General features: G+C 43.7%; 1 protein-coding gene across 1 annotated transcript in view; it reads right to left on the bottom strand.

Moving 5' to 3' along the window:
• The window catches only part of DYNC1I1 (dynein cytoplasmic 1 intermediate chain 1), a 693,069-nt gene that overhangs the window by 597,989 nt on the left and 74,913 nt on the right, over positions 1–20,167 (bottom strand). Inside the window, exon 5 of the mRNA XM_029588927.1 lies at positions 485–544. Coding sequence (XP_029444787.1) covers positions 485–544 — 60 coding nt within the window. The remainder of the gene's footprint in view (positions 1–484; positions 545–20,167) is intronic.

Below are 20,167 nucleotides of genomic sequence, written 5' to 3'. Positions count from 1 at the left end.
ATGCATATATGTTTTTGTCAAAGGTTGATTACTAGTGCCTCTCAAGATTTTTTTTACTCGTTTTCCTAACCGCCTTCCTATCAGAAAAAGCCAAACCAGGCAGCACATTGCCATTGCTGTGTGGAATGACGCAAGGGCTTTCTTTACATTTTACTTTCAGACTGGAAACATCTCTCTAACACCAGTTAAGTTTCTAACTCTCTTGCAAATGGAAATTACTAAAAGATGGAAACACCTAACCTCATTCATTCATTAATTCTGATGTTCTGTTCCATCATTATAAGTAGAGCAGAGCAGATTGCAAATAAACAAAATCATAAAATTATATACTTAAAATAAAAAGATACCAAATACCGCGTCATCAGGAGAATTAAAACCTATCTGAGCTTATACTATATAGCATAATAGATTAATGGTTAAGACTTTTCAACAGCAGTTTTTACAGATAAGTAGTGATAATAAAGATCAAAGGGCTGCTAGATACCCAAGTTCTGAGTCAGAGTGAAGCTGAAGCACTGACGGGTCGGTGTCCCACTGCAGGGTCCTAAGATGGTTATCAGCCATGCAGCATAGAGGGGAAAAAAAACATACAAAAACTAATTAGAACAAAGGATTGACTTGAAAGCTGAATAAGAGTACAGACCCATTCTTTGAATCTTACAGAATTATATGCAAAGGAAACCACATCTTGTAGTGCAGGGATGGATGATTAACAGCCAATAAGCTTTCATGCCAGATCATGACATGCATTGAGTTAGAGTGATCAGTAAACAGAGGTTCTGCTACTATAGTATGTGTAAGTTAAATTCCCTGATCTTACTTTCCAGGAGAGAAAAATATTAAAGAGATGTATTAAAGGATTTTCTCCCTTACAAGCTCCACTTTAAAAGTCATTGCTGAGACTTTACCCATGGAAAAGGGCTTTTAGAAAACTGCCCACCCTAAGGAGGGAATTTTAAAAGGAGTTACACGTGTAAATGCAACATACTATTGTTGTAATTTTAAAAAGCCATTTACGCACATAAAGTACACTTACACATGAATATCCTGTGGACAATTCAATGACATATATTGCAGCAATTTTCAAAAGCCCACTTCCACAAGCAAAGTGCATTTACAAATGTACAACCCAATTTTAAGCATGTAAAAGCTTTTTAAAATCAGGCCCTAAATGTGGTAAAAGTATGTGCATAGCTCCACTCCATGCGTATTTTTACCCGCAGCAGGGGGAGAAGTTTCTGGGGTCAGGCCCAGGTCTCAGAGCCCAGGCCTGGGAGCTCATCTTCTCGGTCCTCTTCTTTCTTCGGCTCTTCAATGATAAATGACAGCGTTTGCTGGGGTTGCGCCGAGAACTCTGGCATCGGGACCCGGCCTCCAGGTCAGGTCACAGCGTCAGGCCTGGGCTTAGGCTCTGGCCTAGGCCAGGGCTCAGGTGTGGGACTTGGCCTCTGCGTCAGGCCACAGCATTGGACCTGAGTCCGGGGCCAAGGACCTGGTGTCAGGACTGGCCTCCTGGCTGGGTCATGGCATCGGGCCTGGGCTCGGGTTCTAGCCTAGGCTGTGGCCCAGGCATTGGGACCCGGCCTCTGGGTCAGGTCCAGGCATCGGGCCTGGATCTGGACCCTGGCCAAGCTGAGGACCAGGTGTTGGGACCCTGCCTCCAGGTCAGGTCACAGCGTCGGGCCTGGATCCGGGCCGAGGTTCTGGCATCTGAACACGGCCTCCGGGCTAGGCTGTATCATTGGGCTTGGGTCTGGACTCCAGCCTTGGCTGAAGAGTCGGCTTTGAGTAGGCCAAGGCTGCAGTGACCTACTGAGGCTTCAGCCTACACAAGTCCAAGGCTTCAGTCTAGTCATTGCCAGCAGCTCCCCACTGGACTGGGTAAGTGGGGGCTGGGGGGGGGGGGGGGGATCCTGGCCTCAGCATTTTTCTGGGAGGGTGAGAAGGAGGCCTAGTTTTGGGTTTTTGGTTGTTTGGGGGGGGGGGGGAGTATTGTTTGTTTGTTTTTTCACACAAATGAAATGAATCAAGCAATACACAAACCAAAATTTGTGTGTGTGTGTGTGGGGGGGGGGGGGGGGGGGGGGACCTCCTGAAAATAAACCGAAAAAAAGATTTTGTTTCCCCCCTGCACATCCCTAGTAATAACATGTTATTATTGCACAATATACTATGCCATGGAGGCCTATACAAATTGACTATGCTCTTTATTATAAAAGTTATTTACAAATTGAGAAATATTCTATGCAAATACATACAGTGGGTGAAACTTAAGAATTGGACAAAAGCCCAGAAATGCTAATTGTTCATCCTTTACAGGATAATTTTCCAAGCTATTTACTTTGTTAAAATGATAATTGCCCTCGTTCAATTCTGCTAAAAGTATGCACGGGGATTCATAGCAAGTGTAGTTTTATTTCTGGAGGCTTGTTTAATTGGGGTTGGAAAGCAGAGTGCATAAATTGGATTTTCAAAAGCTACACACTTTTCCAGCACAATTCTGCCCACAGAAAAAGCAGGTACAAAATCCTTTGTACCCATCAGTAATTCTCTATTATGTGTAGTTTCTTGACAAATGTAATTTCTCTTTGTATTTTTATTCCGTCTTTTATATCCAGTCAGTCACTTTGAAGCAGATTACATAATGCATGGCTAAGTGCAAGATTTTGCATCTAGGGCCGTTTGGAACCCGTCCTGCTAGGGGGGTCATTTTCTAACTGTCCACATTGGTGTCTCGATTTTCAAGTGAAAGCACCCTTGCAGTTTCACTTGGAAAATTTTCTCAGGGAAACTACTCACATACATTTTATGCAGGAAGTTTTCCTGAGAAAAAATAAATGAAAGTATGTTCCTAGGTGCGTGCCCCTCCCTAAGCCCGCTCCTGGAACGCCCACTCTGACTGTGGGCAAAGTTGCACTCACATTGGCTCTACATGCGTAAAATTACTGCACACAGGGAGGGCAAGGTTTTAAAAGCCCCTCTCCTCTGATAAAACACCCTTGGAAATAGCTTTCAAACTTACCGTTCCTGTGTGCTCATTTAGACTGCTTCGGGCAAAACTTGCATTGTTTTAGACCTGCACAAGCTAAACGTTCATATCACGCAAAATAAAATTTAACTTTTAGAGCGAGACTATCAGAAATAAGCCAAATGGCAACCTTTCTGAAAGCAAGATTTCATTTAAGAAGATATATGGAAGAGCCTGAAAAAAAGATATTCAGGTACACAGCAAGAGGATCTAGAACAGGTGTTTCCACCGATGGATCTCGCTCCGCCCACACTGAAAGGCCAATGCGGAATTCTGGGCGTTAAAACACTGTACATTGATTTTCAGCTTAACGCTCAGATTAAAACCTTTTTTTTTTTTAACTCTTGATGTAGCAAGTTAATGATATGCTAATGCATCATGAGTTACTCAGAAAGAGGTGACAGAACAAGCACCATTTTGGAGGAGAGCATTTATCCAGCTAAGTGGCAGACCTAGGGAGGGGGATGCTGCTGGGTGGGGGAAAGTTTGCTAGGCATGGGATTAGTTAGTGGTAGAGAGGGGGCAGGGGTGGGTTGGAGACAGAGGAAGACCATTGCTGGACAAGGAGTGGAAAGGTTAATTAAGAGATGAAGGGCAGGAAGTGAGAGGAGAAAGAGGGGGATGAAGGTTCGGAGTGATGTGGGGGATAGGGTGCGCATGGCTGAAATTTTCGTTTTGGTTTTCTTTTATTCTCTGGCTGTTTATGACCTGAATTTAATTTTGGAAGGTTTTTTTTTTGTTTCAGTTTCATTCATTTTGAAAATTAGTGTGCACTATTTTTCAAAAGAGATAAAAACAAAATTTGGGGGGGTTTGATCCTTTTTATGATTTGTTATGGATTTTACACAATGAAAGAAAAATGGCCACTTTTGATTCAGATTACCATTTTTTTTTTTTTTTTTTTAATGAACACACATCCCTAGTCAGGGAAAAAGAGGGGGGATGCAGGGGAAGGAGTGAAGGGGAAGAGAAAAAGGGTGCTGGGCTTGGGGTGGGAGAACAGGAAGAGAGGGATGCCGGGCTGGAGCTTCTGCCACCCGAGGGAGAGAGCGCTGTGCCAGAGCTGGGGGGGAGGGGTGGACCCAGCTCTGAATATCTTCTGGGGATGCATAATAAATCGGTTCTATCTCTGACCACAGTCATGCATGCTCCTTGAAGAACACAAAATAAAACAACCCCAAACCCTTTTCTTCTATTCCATCCAGAAATGCCAACCAAAGCATATAGAAAACTTTTTCTGTTTTCTCCCCTTCCAAAAGATGTCAATGTAAAAGTTGCTTTTAAAGGGGGAGAACTGTGTTTCCAAGCCAGAATCCCAGCAGTTGCTGGGGGTGGGGGTCCTGTACAAAGAGGGTGGCAGGAGAGGTGCCCATTTGCCCTACAAGAAAACGGTGCCAGTTAAACCGGAAACCGTTGCCATTTCGATGTTACTCTGGAGCTGGCCTCAGGGCTGGGTGCCATTTTTAAAGAGTACTGGTGGGGCAGGAGCAAACAGGCATCAGCCCTCCCCTCTCCTGCTAAAGGGCCCCCACAGAAGGGGTAAGTAGGGGCTGAGGAGGCGGTTTGGAGGAGGGTCAGTGGGGCCGGGTATTTGCTTAACCTAACTGAGTGGACCCAGGCTATGACAAACTGGCAGAGATGGAGACGTTCAGGGTCGGGGGGGGGGGGGGGGGGTGGCAGGGGCCAGGGAAGCCCCAGGAAGCAGCAGCAAGCGCATGGGAGGCCCCTTTCCATTGTCTTTTTTAAATGTTTATTTTGGTTTGACAAAACCAAAACAAAATAAACATTAAATAACCAGAAAAACAAACATAACAAAACAAAATTCTTGGGTCCACTAATCCCTACCAAGCAGTAAATTCAGACGTCTGAGTTATTTGTTACCGCGCAACCTTTAAATGTGATGCTTCAGCTTCATTGGCAGTTTGACAAGTTGTAGTGTTGCAAAAAGCATTTTGATATATAGCAGTTTTTCCTTGCTGAGTACATGCTATTGCTGTTTCTTTAAAAAGATATCAAAAAACCAATAAAACTTCACGTGCCTAAAAAATAGTCATCCTTACCTGTCAAAGGTTTTAGCAATGATTACAGTATATAAATACACTGATACACATTTAATCAGTTAAAAGCCTCATTATCATCTTTATGAATGTAGCATTTAGACTATGTGAGAATCCCTCCCCCTCCCCCCCCCCCCCCCCTTTATTTTGCATGTATATGCAGCACATGCTTCTGTCCTTGATTCAAAACCAATTTCCTGGGTCTGGTAAGACTAGAGTCACACTGAAAATAATGAGGGCTATAACGAAAGCCATTTCTGTAGGCTGTTTCATTATTGCCCACCCTCTACATGGGTAAAAGCCTGCACATATATCAACAATGCACATACTTTTACCTTCCTATTTCTATAGGCGTTTCCAGGGCAGGGTTAGGTCAGGGGGAGGCATGCATATATATGTTGTTTTGCCTTAAAAAATGTACCCACATGGAAAGTAGGGGCTAATTTATGTGGGTACGTTTGAGGGAGCAATAATCAAAGCAAAAGTACCTTGCATAGTCTTGCTTTGGTTACTGCGGCAAAGCCCCATGAGTAGTTAGCTTGATCTCAGGTGGTTTGATTATCTATTTCACTATGTGCAGACGCAGACATTTTCCCTGGTCATGCACTGTCTATGTGCCCCCAGAAACTGCAAGATGCAAAAAAAAAATAAAAATATATATATATATATATATATATATATATATATATATATATATATTGCAGCATTCTTACCCAAAAGGGCCAGTCTGTATATTCCTGGGAAGGGGAAAGAAAGTAATTTGGCTTTATGTAGTATCTTTTATATACAACCTATTCAAAAGTGCTTTTTCAATGCAAGTCATAAGGAGGTGTGCAAGCCCTATGCATGCACTGCAGAGGCAGAGCAGAGGGAAACAAAATGCTAAAAAAATGCATTTAGGAAAGAAAATGATCATGTCCTAAAGATCTCATTCAAATAAACTGTCCAGTTATAATAATAAGAACAGAAATAGACAAGTAGTGTAGCTATGATGTGAGTTAATGAAGATCAGTGATTTACCATATGACTCAAATTCAAATCTAAGTACTAGGACACACAGGCTCCTTTATAGGGATGTGAATCGGGCTTCGGACGATTGAAAATATTGTCGATATTTTCAAAATCGTCAGAAATCGGGGGCTCCCCCAAAACTATAGGAAAACCCCACGTTATTCATCGTGGGGGATCCCTTATCGTTTTGGGGGAGGGTGGGAAAAACGGCACACAAAAATAACCCCTAAACCCACCCCGACCCTTTAAAACTAACCCCTTAGCTTCCCCCACCCTCCCGACGCCCCCAAACACTTTTTACAGGTACCTGGTGGTCCAGAGGGGGTCCCGGGAGCGATCTCCCGCTCCGGGCCGTCCTCCCGCTCCCGGGCCATCGGCTGCCACTAATCATAATGGCGCCGATGGCCCTTTGCCCTTACCATGTTACAGGGTATCTGTGCCATTGGCCGGACCCTGTCACATGGTAGGAGCATTGGATGGCCGGCGCCATCTTGTGCTCCTACCATGTGACAGGGGCTGACCAATGGCACCAATAGCCCCGTGACATAGTAAGGGCAAAGGCTATCGGCACCATTTTGATTACTGGCAGCCGATGGCCCGAGTGCAGGAGATCGCTCCCAGACCCCCGCTGGACCACCAGGGGCTTTTGGCAAGTCTTGGGGGACCCTCCTGACCCCCACAAGACTTGCCAAAAGTTCAGCGGGGGTCCGGGAGCGACCTCCTGCACTCGGACCGTCGGCTGCCAGTATTCAAAATGGCACCGATAGCCTTTGCCCTTACTATGTCACAGGGGCTACTGGTGCCATTGGTCAGCCCCTGTCACATGGTAGGAGCACAAGATGGCGCCAGCCATCCAGTGCTCCTACCATGTGACAGGGTCCGGCCAATGGCATGGATATCCTGTCACATGGTAAGGGCAAAGTGCCATCGGCGCCATTTTGATTAGTGGCAGCCGACAGCCCAGGAGCGGGAGGATGGCCCGGAGCGGGAGATCGCTCCTGGGACCCCCACTGGACCACCAGGTACCTGTAAAACGTTTTGGGGGGGGGGGTCGGGAGGGTGGGGGAAGCTAAGAGGTTAGTTTTAAAGGGTCAGGGTGGGTTTTTTGTTTATCGGCTCGGGTGCAGCCGATAAACAAAACGGCGATCAGGCCCGATACAAAAAAACCCACATGTGAATCAGAACCGGAATCCGAACCAATTCCGGTTCCGATTCACATCTCTACTCCTTTATACAAGTATATCATTTAACATAGCAACATAAAGGTCAATATTCAAAATTAAACATTTAAATGGCTACCTTGGTGTTAGATGGATAACTTGGATAACATGGAGCTAGATGGATAACTAATGAGTTAGATGGATAACTTGCCATTTAGATGGATAATTTGTGAGTGATCCATCTAAATGGCTTTAACTATTGACCAATCCAGCCTGCCCAGAAAGGTATTTGAAGTTGTAACAGCTGTTCCATGCAGGTTACTCTCATGTAAACATTTTATCACAGGTTACCCTAGTGCTTCATTTGCATCCTCCTTCCATGAAGGATGACCTGTGTTTATCCAACACCTTCTTGAATTCCATTACTGGTTTTGTCTCCACCACTTTCTTCAGGAAGACATTTCAGGCACCTAGCATCATTTCCAAGAAAAAAAAAATATAGTGATGTTGCTCCTGAGTCTATCCAATTGGAGCTTCATGTCATGACCTATAGTCTACTGCTTCAGTTACACTGGAAAAGGTTATTTCATGGACACTATTAATACCTTTCAGTTATTTAAGTCTGTATTCTATCCTCCCTGTCTCTTCTATTCAAGATTATACATATTGAGGTCAATATTCAAAGCCATTTAGATGGATAACTCATAAGTTATCCATATAAATGGCAAGTTATCCATCTAACTCCATGTTATCCATCTAACTCCATGTTATCCAAGTTATCCATCTAACTCAAGTTATCCATTTAAATGTTACGTTTTGAATATTGACCTCAAAGATATCAGAAATAAACATTTCCCAAAGTTGACGGGGAAAATTCAAGAAGGAGCAAGAAAAACTCTTTATAATCCTAAGGGGAAAAGGAGAAACAGTAGATACATGTAATTGAATTATTTCTGACTACTCTGACTGAGGATGTACTTAAAGGTTAGGCTGTATAGATTCAGAGTTCCCACCCAGACACAGACTAGTTTGAAGGCCACATACCAACCTCTGATTGAACTCATATTTACTGTTTTGCACTGTAAAATGCTTACAAACAGGGAAGAATCTGTTTTTTTTTTTAAGTTATTCCAGTAATTCAATGGTGAGAAAATAAGAAATTAACTGATACTAAAGAGAGAGGGAAGGCCAAACAGCTGTGCCTGAATTTGATAAAAACAAACAGGGAGGGAACACTACTACTCTAATTTTAAAGCTCACATTTTAAAAAGCCCGCGCATGTAAAATCTGAGGAATACATGCATGGCCGTGCTGAGCAAGCGCCGAGCGCATTTTAGAAATGGCCCAGCCACATACATATCTCCTGGTACACGCAGAAGTGCTGGGCCATCAAAAAGGGACAAGCCAAGGGGCAGAGTGGGGGCCAACTGTCCCTGGAGAGTGCACGCCGGCAGCTGGCCGATATGCCGAAGTTACTTCTGCTCGGAAGGAGCAATAAATAATAAATAAAAAAAATTTGGGCTAGCTAGGTAGGGGGTTAGGGCCATGCTGTGCCACGGCTGTAAGTGGCGATACGTGCATTAATGCCAGGCCCTGAGAAATGGGTGGGCCGGCGGGTGGGGATGGGTGGTCCAGAGGGTGGAGCGGGGTGGGCCGGGACAGCGCCATGCTTCGCTGTCCCGGAGCCTTGCTTACCGGCCGGCTCCTGGCGCATGCAAGTTACTTCAGGTCGGGCCCTGAAGTAACTTGTAGAATAAAAGGTAAAGAAAAAAAAGGGATTTAGAGGGTGGGGAGGGGAGGGGAAGGGGAAGGGAGGTTAAGGTAGCTGAGAGGGAACTGGGGGAGCCCCTAGCTCGTCGCTGCGCGGATTTTGCAAAATTCTTCCTCCCCTTGCGCACATATGTGCGCGTGGCCCACATATTTTATAACTTGCGCGTGCCGGTGCATGTATGTTATTAAATCAGTGCATCCATGTGTGCAAGCCGGGTAGCGTGTGCACATAGATGCTAGCGTGCATTTTTTAAAATCTACCCTGAAGTCTAATAACTCACCTTTTTGAGGCTGCTTTTAAAGCTTAATCCCTGATTGTCCCACTTGTAGCCTCATTAATTTTTAACCATCTCAACAAATGAAAATCCCAAAGTTTATTTTACCCTTTGTGTTTGTCTTGATTAGATAGTAAGCTCTACAGAGAAGGGACTGTCTCTTGTATGTTTTTTTGTTTAGCACTGTGTATGTCGAGCAATGCTAGAGAAGTGCTAAATAGTAGTAATAAAATAAGTCTTATGAGATTGTTATTTCATTTTTGTATGGTATGCTATCTGCACAATGTCTTCAGGACATATTTGTGGATGTGGAGGGGGCAGCATGCAGACTGACAGAAGTGTTTTTTCAGATGCACAAATATGTGTGCATTGTGCATAAATATGTCCCAGAAAAAAAGCTCTTTTAGTTCTTGGCATAACTTCTTGCAATATTAATGAGCTACTTTGTATTAATGCAGTTCATTAAGATAATTTTTGTGTTATTCCTTTAATCAGTTTTTAAAAGTAACATAAGTGTGTTACCATTAACGTGTTATTGCATTAGCACACCTTAGAAAATAGGTTCTTTAATTTGATTTTCCTGATCAAAATTTAAAGCAAAAATTATATCCAGTAATCAGCTTTAACATTAATAGGTACCCTATGTTTTTTCAAAATGCACTAGTAGATAATAGATAAAGTATAAAAATTATCAGTGTGTTTCCTTGATTTATACATCAATCTTTCTTGGATAACAAGCACACTTTTGCTTGAAAGCTATGAGGTCCATATTCAAAAGCATTTAGATGGATAACTCAGGTTATCTGGATAAATGAATATTTGGGCACTTGGCTAACTAAGGGGGTCATTTTCTATCCATATCGATACCTTGATAGGGGCGGAGTCAGAACTGGAAGAGGAGGAGTCAGGGCAGCATCGGGGCGGACGCGGCAGTAACTTCGCTGGCAGCAATAAGGTAAGACCCGTTATCACCACCAGTAGCGCGTCCAATGGCACCACCTTTCACGTGGTGGTGTGATCGCTACCGGCTTTCGCAGGCCCTCCCCACCCCCGTTATTGTGGGATTCACAAAGCTGTGTGACAATAGAAAATCCAGCCCTAAGTTAGGAGCATAACTGGTCATTTCCATGGTGTGTGTGTGTGAGAGAGAGAGAGAGAATGAGAGAGAAAGCGAGAGAGAGAGACTATTTATAATGTTCTCCTATAAGTCGACTATTTATACCACTTTAGGAGGGTCAACTAGTAACTCAGGGTGAGGTTTTGGTGGTGGTCTAGGGTTTGGCGGGTAGTTTTACAGCACAGTCAGAGGTACGAACAGCACCCTACACATCAGTGAAGCTTTGATGTGATTTGGGGTGAGGAAAGGCACATAAAGATGAGATTTGTACATTGTGCTCTCGACTTAGCTAGCTTAGTCTACTTAGCTGCTATCAAATATACAGTACCTCCAAAGTTAGCCATATACGTTTATCTGGCTAACTTTGCTGTCCAGACAGTGACTGAATATGGACCTCCATAAATTTAAGGACTGGGAATAAAATGTCCCACAGTGCTTTAAATGCAAGATTTTATCTTGACAGTATTTTTGTGCATTCTTATTCCCTTCCTAAAGCTGTAGGAAAGTAAATCATTCAGCACCATAGGTACTAATTCGAAACTTGGCAAGTAAGCACATTTCTGGGCTTTTTGCTATTTTTTGCACTATATTTGCTTGATCCTTAAATCTGGCACCAAATCTTGCTCCCATAAAGAGATATTGGAAGGATTACAGAATTGCACATTTGATACTTTGCTGCAGATTACATCATCTATCATTGCCCACTCCCATAAACTTTATCAATTTTTGTAGAACATCTGATAAAGCTTTCAGGTCCAAGATAAATCAACAAAATACAACTGAACAACAAGAAAGGAAAAATTCTAGAACATGTTCAGCACATACAACTTGTTTCAATTTTATGATTTGCCATTCTATTTCTTGGCCAACTTCCTTTCCCTTCTCTCATAGCAATTACACGAAGTGCTGTGAAGGTGGTTGACAGTTCAGAAACTATGACAATAATCTGAGTCTATAAAGAGCCTCTTACTTCCCACACAAAGTGGTTGATGAATAGATTTGCACAATGACAGACCCCCTGCTTTTATTGAAGGGCTATTTATGTATTTTTTATATGACAGCAATGCCATCGTCATACTTCACAAGGAAACATGAAGGGCTTTATTCTTCTGCTAGTACAGTAAAACACCTTTTATCTGAAAACTCCAGTTATCTGGAAAAAATAACAAATCTTGGCCCAGGTTCTGTTATCCAGAAAGACAATGGTTATCCATTTGGACATCCCAAATTAAACAGAAACTGGCCAGAAAACAGAGGAAAGTTTGGCCAGACTTAAGACACTATCTAAATTCCGTGCTACTGCGAGCAATTATGTCACTGCTTAGGTGTCTCAACAAGTCTGCATGAATACGAAAATATACAAGCAATAAAGCAATCCCTCTGGGTTTAAGATAAGTAGACTTCTTTTTTACATATTTTATTTGCAACAAAAAAATGACTCTAAAAAATACATATCAATTTGTGAGATGAGACTTTTATAGACCAATGATTATACCACCATTGGCATGATCCTCTAGGAAACAAGACTCCGAAATATATGGTGAGTCTCAGTTCTGTTATATGAGGTCTCAAATTATCGTTAAGTGGCATTTTGAATTACTGCGTGTTGATCTGATATCGGAGTGAAATCTTGGCTGTACAGTATGGACTTGCTTAAAAGTCAGTTGTTTGTAAACGCACCTTTCCTTTTCTTCTGGTTTCAGTGATTGTGGCTGTGGTGACACCAGCAAAAAAGTGGACAAAAGGTGTCTGAGCACAGAAACTGATGACAATGCCGATGCAAATGTCATGGTAAGCCTACTATCAAAGAACACACAGATCAGACTTCTGGGAAAATCAAGCTCAGCTCAGTAGTGAAAAGAAATAGGTATGTACTATCTATTCAGCAGAAAACGGAGGTGCTTGAAAAGCACTTGAGCAGGGAGCAAGTGTTGCTGACCTCCAGCAAGAGTATGACATTGGCCAAGCAATCTCCAACTTGGACAAAGGAAGAAAAGATTCCAGTTTTATGCTAAAAGTGACTCTGTAATGAGAATGGCTCACTACAAAACATTTTATGGGCCACAGAAACCTGGTTTGGACAATGAGTTTTTCCGCTAATGTCGCAGTGAGGGTGTGCCTTTGTCTGGGTCCATGTTAATGAAGAAGTCCTGGTTTTTTCACAAAGAAGTTTATACAAAGTGAATGTAGCCATTCTAGTGGTGGTTGGTTTCATAAGTTTACAAGCTGCTATGATACTCATTGCCTCAGAGCTGGTGTGAAAAGTTATCTGCTAGGGGTGTGAACTATTATTTGGGGTATCTAAAGTACTTGCCTTGTTTCTTTTATCTTTAAAATGGTGACAAGAAAAAATAGATGCTTTCTATTTGTCTTTATGCTATCTGACAGTCTTTAAATATAATGTTCCTTATTTTAATAAGATTTCTCATATATTGTACTTATGCATGGATTTGCAGCTATTATACAACAGTAGCACTTAGCCCTATACAATAAAGCAAATGCTAAAAAACATTTTTGCGCTCTTATTAAAAAAATCTAATGAACACATTAGAAAGCTATTTAATGAGTGATATAATAAGATTTAGCATGCTTGTGGTAAAAAAAAGTCACTAATAGCATGCTGTACAAAAATCACAGCAGAGACTTCTCATAATCAGGCTGATATAGTAAAAATCGCGGGAGAGCGGGCGAGTGCCCGCTCTCCTGTGCACGCGATTCAGAAAAAAAAAAATTCAAATTAGGGCCCGCGGTAAAAAGAGGCGCTAGGGACACTAGCGCGTCCCTAGCGCCTCTTTTTGGGCAGGAGCGGTGGCTGTCAGCGGGTTTGACAGCCGACGCTCAATTTTGCCGGCGTCGGTTCTCAAACCCGCTGACAGCCACGGGTTCGGAAACCGGACGCCGGCAAAATTGAGCGTCCGGTTTTCAACCCGCGAGCCGTGGGCCGATTTAAATTTTTTTTTTTTAAATTTTTGATTATTTTTAACTTTTGGGACCTCCGACTTAATATCACCATGATATTAAGTCAGAGGGTGTACAGAAAAGCAGTTTTTACTGCTCTTCTGTACACGTTCCCGGTGCCGAGAGAAATTAACGCCTACCTTTGGGTAGGCGCTAATTTCTGAAAGTATAATGTGTGGTTTGGCCGCACATTTTACTTTCTGTATCGCGCGGGAATAACTAATAGGGCCATCAATATGCATTTGCTTGTTGTGGGCGCTATTAGTTTCGGGGGGGGGGGGGTTGGACGCATGTTTTCGGCACGCTATTACCCCTTACTGAAAAAGGGGTAAAGCTAGCGCGTTGAAAACGCATGTCCAAACGCGGGTTTACTGTATCGGCCTGAATGTTAGCACAACCAAAATGGAAGAAGCAAGCAATACCACTTATAAAACGTTATTACAGCGCAACTATTTAATTGCAATGGGCTGCAAACGGTCTTAGAGACAAAGCACATTCAACTTATCTGTTGGAAGAAGTTATCACCCTGAGGTAGGCAAGTGAGTCGCTGAAAAATGGGTCTATGTTGGGTCACATTGAGAGCAGACGGGTCATGTTGAAAGCTAACTAAAGACAACACAGCATTGGAACAGTTGGGAAGGCGATCGTATGCTAGTTGGATGGGCAACACTACATAAGTTAAGTGCAATTTAGATCATGTGGTCAGGTTAAGAGGGCTCAAGCATCAGATTGAACCAGCATATAAATGAAATTGAAGATGCTTGTCTCTGTTTGCAGCTCACTGTGTAGCAAGAGACAACTTATTGAATTTTTTAGCACCAATTGTCAGATGCTGTATTCGTTCACTGTATGAATTATATAGCTTCACCCTAAAAAAAATTATAAGTAGTGTTGCTTGCTTCTTCCATTTTGGTTGTGTTAGTAATAGTATGCTTACACAATTATCATCATGGAAATGCAAAACTACATTGATAAGTTTATGTGAGCTGTTACTTACCAAGGAGAAGCTTAATGGCATGATCATGTTAACTGAATATGCTCAGTTCATTTTTCCTCCACTCCTCCTGCTAACTTCCCAGGGAAATACAAGTAAGCCTGGCACATGGGAGTTGCTATTAGTGCAGAGGAAAGAAGTGGGAGAGCTAGTACATTCAAGGGGAAAAGGTCAAAGGAGAGTAGAGAGATCTATGAGAGCAGAAAACTGACATGAGTGCATGTTTAGAAGAATCTGTCTTCGATGTCAGTAAAGATCATCAAGAAGTGGTGTGAAATGATATGTTGAGGACAGAAAGCAGCATACAAGGAGAAGAACCAGGGAGAAATTTGGCCACCCTGACTCAGATGGGCACTGGAATCTGTCTATTCTTCCCTCAATAACACCCTGTAGTGTAGGAACCACAATGGCTCCACTACATTAAAGGCTGGGGAGTTTGGAACCCCCTGCCGCCATTAAGATGGTGGCGATAGGGGCATCAGGCTCCTCTTTCTAAGGATAAAGGGGAGGAGGGAGAGCTGTGTTCGTGGTCTGTTGTTTGGCAACAAAAGTTTGAGATAGTGCCAGGTGATTGGTTACCTGAGCTTGGCGGGCCTTTTTTCCCCCTTGCGGATGCATCTGGTTTCTCTCCAGTCTGTTACATGTGGGTAAAGTAGGACGTTATTTTGCTTGTGATCGGAGTGTATCTTGAGGTGTTCAAGGCCCTTGTTGATGGCATAGGGAAGTCAAGGAAAGAGAAGGAGACTTTGAGTGCTGGACGTAAGGAGTGGTTGGCACATGTTGCAGTTGTTGCGGGTCCCAGCATGTGGCAGGGTGATGTGGTGCATCCTCCTGCAGAGGTGATTGGCAGCTGCAGTGAAATTCTGCAAGTTAGAGTGGGCAGAAGAGGGATAGAGGAGGGTGGGTCTAGAGTCAGGCATTCCGGGCAGTGAAGTTGAGCTGGCGTTCCTGGGAGCCTGGGGGGAAGAGGATGAGGGAGATTTTAGTGAAGGGTTCGAGTGGGCTGGAAACTCAAGGTGCTTTTGTGTCAAGCGAGGAGAGGAGAATGGTAGGCCATACCACTAGCCTTAGCGGGGAGAGTGAGGGAGAGGCGGAGGCTTGCTCACTTAACGTGTCATGTGGCGAATGGCTGATGGTGGTGTCTCCATCAGGCACATGGGGCGATTCAGCAGGAGCCACTGGCCCTGCAGTGGCTATTCTTAATTTATCGTCTGGGACTTGCGAGCGGGAGAGCAAGCAGAAAGCCGAGTTTTCGTTTGGGGGTAAAAAAGCTGGTCAGATGGAAGTTGCTAGTATAGGCTCTGGTGTGCTTTTGCTGCCAGTGGGAAAGATGGTATTGGCTTGATGACAAGAAAATGGGTTAAAGAGGGCAATAAAGGTAATGGTAAGAAGGTGATTCAGGTTAGGGGATGTGGGGCTGAGATGGCAACTCCGAGGAGAGGGGGTGGGAGGGGGAGAGGAATTGTGGGGCTGAGGTTAGGGGGAATGGTCGGGAGGGGTGTGGTTAGGGAGATTTCTGGAGTCGAGAGCTCAGCTGCCAGGAATTCAGGCCCTGTTGTTTATGTGCCTACGGTTCCAAAGGGAAGGGGATACTTATGCTTCTGAGGGACATGCACAGGCACACTTACTTGATATGAGGGGGGGGGGGGGGGGTTGGCAGTTTCCATATGAATGGCCTGGGTTTCATGGGGTCAGCTTTGCATCAGGTTCAGGCAAGGCAGGGGGTTGGCTTGATGAGGACCTTTTAGGGGGTTTTTGGGTGGGGGGTGTTTGGTGGATGGCCAGTGGGAGCAGGTAGTGATTATTGGGGCAGAATGGATTATGTAGAGCAGTGGGGGGGATTATGTTGGTGAGAAGAAAACATCTTTCAGGGGACAAGGCAAGGGGGGAGAGTGGGGAGGTTCAGCCTGGAAGGAAGAGTGTATCCTTTTCCAGGGGAAGTGTTGTGGGCTCTAGTTCTGCCGTTTTAGGTTTGGTGGAGATGGTGACAGCCTGGAACATCACAGCAGGAAGCATGGCAGTTTCATGACAGGTCTTCGGAAGAGTGGAGCAGGATAAGCATCCTCAGCTGCAATCAGGTTCCTTGGAAGGCTCGACTGGGGTCAGCGGTGTTCAGCCAGTTGCAGGTGAGCATGCCACAGGTTCCTCGGGAGCAGGTCATGGGAGTCGGAGGAAGAGAAAATGATCCAAGGGCCACAGTTTGTCATCATCATGCTCTTCATCATTGTCTTCCTCATCTTTGCCCTCAAGCAAGCTTAGGCCCGGGGCATAGGATCAGGTTGGGGTTGGATCAGCGCAGGATATGGATCATCCAGCTCTTGCTTCATTGATGGAGTTATGGGAAGAGGTGCCGAAGAAGTTAAGAAGGAAGATAAGGAAGCAGAGATATGGAGATAGTTTTACATATTAGAGGAAAGTAGGGGCATCAAGAAAGGGAAAAAGAAAACAAAAGAAGAGGAGTAAGGATGGGAAGCCTGTGAGGAAGATCGAATATTGTTAACTGGGTGAGGTGCTTCTTGCGTTTGGAAAGTGTGGTGGGTCATTTTGATCCATCTCAGTATGGTGCCTTGTTAGCATATGATGATAGTGTTATTGGGGTGTTTTGTAATTACAAGGAATGGGCATGGCTGAATTATAATAAACAGTTCTGGGATAAAATGGCAGGGAATCGTTTCATGTTTTGGGGTACTCAAGACCTTCATTTATGGCTTACTCAAATAACTAACAAGGGACTGGTGGGAGTAAGCAAGGGGTCGGGAAATGCAGGGGTTCAGGTGAGTTCCTTTCAGGGATCAGAAAAATTGGTAACCTGTCAAAACCGCAAACTAGCATTTCAGACGTTTGTTACAGATTCAACAAGTCTGTTCCCAGACTGTAAGTTCCGGCATGCCTTTTCCTCATGTGGTGGGAGTCATCCAACTACTAAGTGCAGCTAGCGGCAGCCATCTGCAACTGGGAGAGGAACCATGTCATGAGGTACTGGGGAATATAGCTGCTTTGCTGGTGAGCTTGGAAGCTATGGCATGGTGGTTATTGAAATATTCTGATAGGTTGGCAGCATTATTGTTGGAGGATAGTTTTGGAGAGGGCTTTAGGATTCCCTATGTGGGTCTGGGTACTGGAGGAGTGGTAAAATATACTAAGTCAGTTAATCATTATGAGGATGTTGTCCAGGATAAATTGAAGGTTGAATAGGAGTTGGGTCATATTGTAGGACCATTTTCAGTGCCTCCTTATGAGTTGATGCATTTATCATCTCTTGCAGTAGTGCCTAAAAAAGAGGTGGGTAAATACAAACCCATTTTGAATTTGTCATTTCCAGCTGGAGCTTCTGTAAATGATTTTGTGCCTAAGGACAAGTACTCAGTAAGATACGTGTCTTTTGATGCGGCTGGATCTTTGCTGCGTAGGGCTGGCAAGGGCACATTAATGACTAAGGCAGACATTGAATTGGCTTTTTGACTGTTGCCAATTCATCCTTCTAGTTTTCATCTTTGGGTTTCTCATTTCAAGGACAGTATTTTGTAGGTCATTGTTTGTCTATGGGTTGTGCCATGTCATGTGCCTTCTTTGAAACATGCATATAGAAATATAGAAATGTAGAAATGATGGCAGAAAAGGTCCATCCAGTCGGCATAGCAAGCTTATGGTAGTATCTGCCAGGCTGTACAGATCACTCCCATATTTATCAGTTTCCCAGACTATAAAAGTCAGGGCCTTGTTGGTTGCTGAGTCCAATTCCCCATTACCTCATGCCATTGAAGTTGCATCAAAAGTATCAGGCTTATTGGTTAAGGGTAGTAACAGCTGCATCAGCAAGTTACCCCCATGCTTATTTGTCTTCCCAGATCATAAAAGTCAGGATCCTTGTTGGCTGCTTTCTGAATCCAATTTCTCTTTTCCTCTTTTCTCCCTGCCGTTGAAGCAGAGAGCAATAATGTAGTTGCATTAATAGTATGAAGGCTTATTAGTTATGGGTAGTAACTGCCAAACCAGCAAGTTACTCCCATGCAATCTTTTCTTCATTTCCATCTTCCTCAGTGTTTATCCCATGCCCCTTTGAATTCTTTTACTGTTTTTGCCTTCACCACCTCCTCTGTAAGGGCATTTCAGGCATCCACCATCCTCTCTGTGAAGAAATATTTCCTGACGTTGGTTCCGAGTCGTACTCCCTGGAGTTTCATTTCGTGACCCCTAGTCCTACTGATTTCTTTCCAATGGAAAAGGTTTGTCGATTGTGCATCATTAAAATCTTTTAGTTATCTGAAGGTCTGTATCATATCTCCCCTGCACCTCCTCTCCTCCAAGGTATACATATTTATGTCCTTCTACCTCTCCTCATAAGTCATTTGATGGAGCCCCCCACCATTTTGGTCACCCTTCTCTGGAGCGCTTCCATCCTGTCTCTGTCCCTTTTGAGATACAATCTTCAGAACTGAACACAGTACTCCAGATGAGGCCTCACCAAGGGCTTGTACAAGGGATTATCACCTCCTTTTTCTTATGGTTATTCTTCTCTCTATGCAGCCCAGCATTTTTCTGGCTTTAGTTATCGCTTTGTCACATTGCTTTGCCATCTTCAGATTGCTAGACACTATCACCCCAAAGTCCATCTCTTGCTCCATGCACAACATCCTTTCACCTCCATCACATACAGCTCTTTTGGATTACTGCACCCCAGATGCATGAGTCTGCACTTCTTGGCATTGAATCCCAGCTGCCATATTTTTGATCATTGTTCAAGCTTTCTTCCTCATTCTCTCTACTCTTTCCAGCATGACCACTTTCTTAAAGATCTTAGTATCATCTGCAAATAGACAAACTTTACCTTCTATCCCTTCTGCAATGTCGCTCACAAAGATATTGAAGAGAACGGTCCCAATACCAATCCTTGTGGCAATCCGCTTAACACTGTTCTCGCTTCAGAGTAGGTTCCATTTACCATTGCACTCTGTCTTCTATCAATCGACCAGTTTGTAATCCATGCCACCACCTTTGCATTCATTTCCAAGCTTCTCATTTTATTCGCAATCCTCCTATACAGGACCATATCAAAAGCTTTGCTGAAATCCAAGTAGATCACATCGAACACTTCCTCGATCCAATTCTTTAGTTACCCAATCAAAAAAATCAATCAGATTTGTCTGATAGGATCTTCCCCTGGTGAATACATGCTGCCTCGGGTTCAGCAATTCTCCTGACTGTAGATAGTTAACTATCCTTTCCTTCAGCAGAGTCTTCATTAATTTTCCCATCACCGAGGTGAGGCTAATCGGTCTATAGTTTCCAGCCGCCTCTCTGCTACCACTCCCACTCACTAGGCACCACTCCCATTTTCAGGGATCTATTGAACAGGTCATGAGGCAGACCCACCAACATATCTCTGAGCTCCCTCAGTATCCAGGGTTGAACCTCATCTGGCCCCATGGCCTTGTCCACTTTCAGTTTTCTTGCTATTCCCACACATTCCTTTCTGCAAACAGAGTTTCATCTAACCCATCTCCATCTATGGTTTTGTTAACCAGCAGCGGTCCTTCTCCAGGGTCTTCTTTAGTGAACATCGAACTGAAGTATTTGTTTAATATGTCCACCATTTCTTCATCTGTCTCCACACAGTGCACCTTGTCACCTTTCAATTTCATTATACTATGTTGGACCTCCCTTCTTTCTCTGATATATCTGAAAATAGTTTTGTCTCTTCTCCTTACCTCTTTTGCAATTCTTTCTTCCGCTTGACATTTTGCTTTCCTGATTTCTTTCTTCATCTCCCTCAATTGTAACATTATCCCTAATAGTG

The sequence above is a fragment of the Rhinatrema bivittatum genome, chromosome 2 (assembly GCF_901001135.1).
Source record: "Rhinatrema bivittatum chromosome 2, aRhiBiv1.1, whole genome shotgun sequence".
NCBI classification, from domain to species: domain Eukaryota; kingdom Metazoa; phylum Chordata; class Amphibia; order Gymnophiona; family Rhinatrematidae; genus Rhinatrema; species Rhinatrema bivittatum.
Note: the sequence above shows the minus strand (reverse complement) of the source record. Positions and strands in the feature narration are given on the sequence as shown.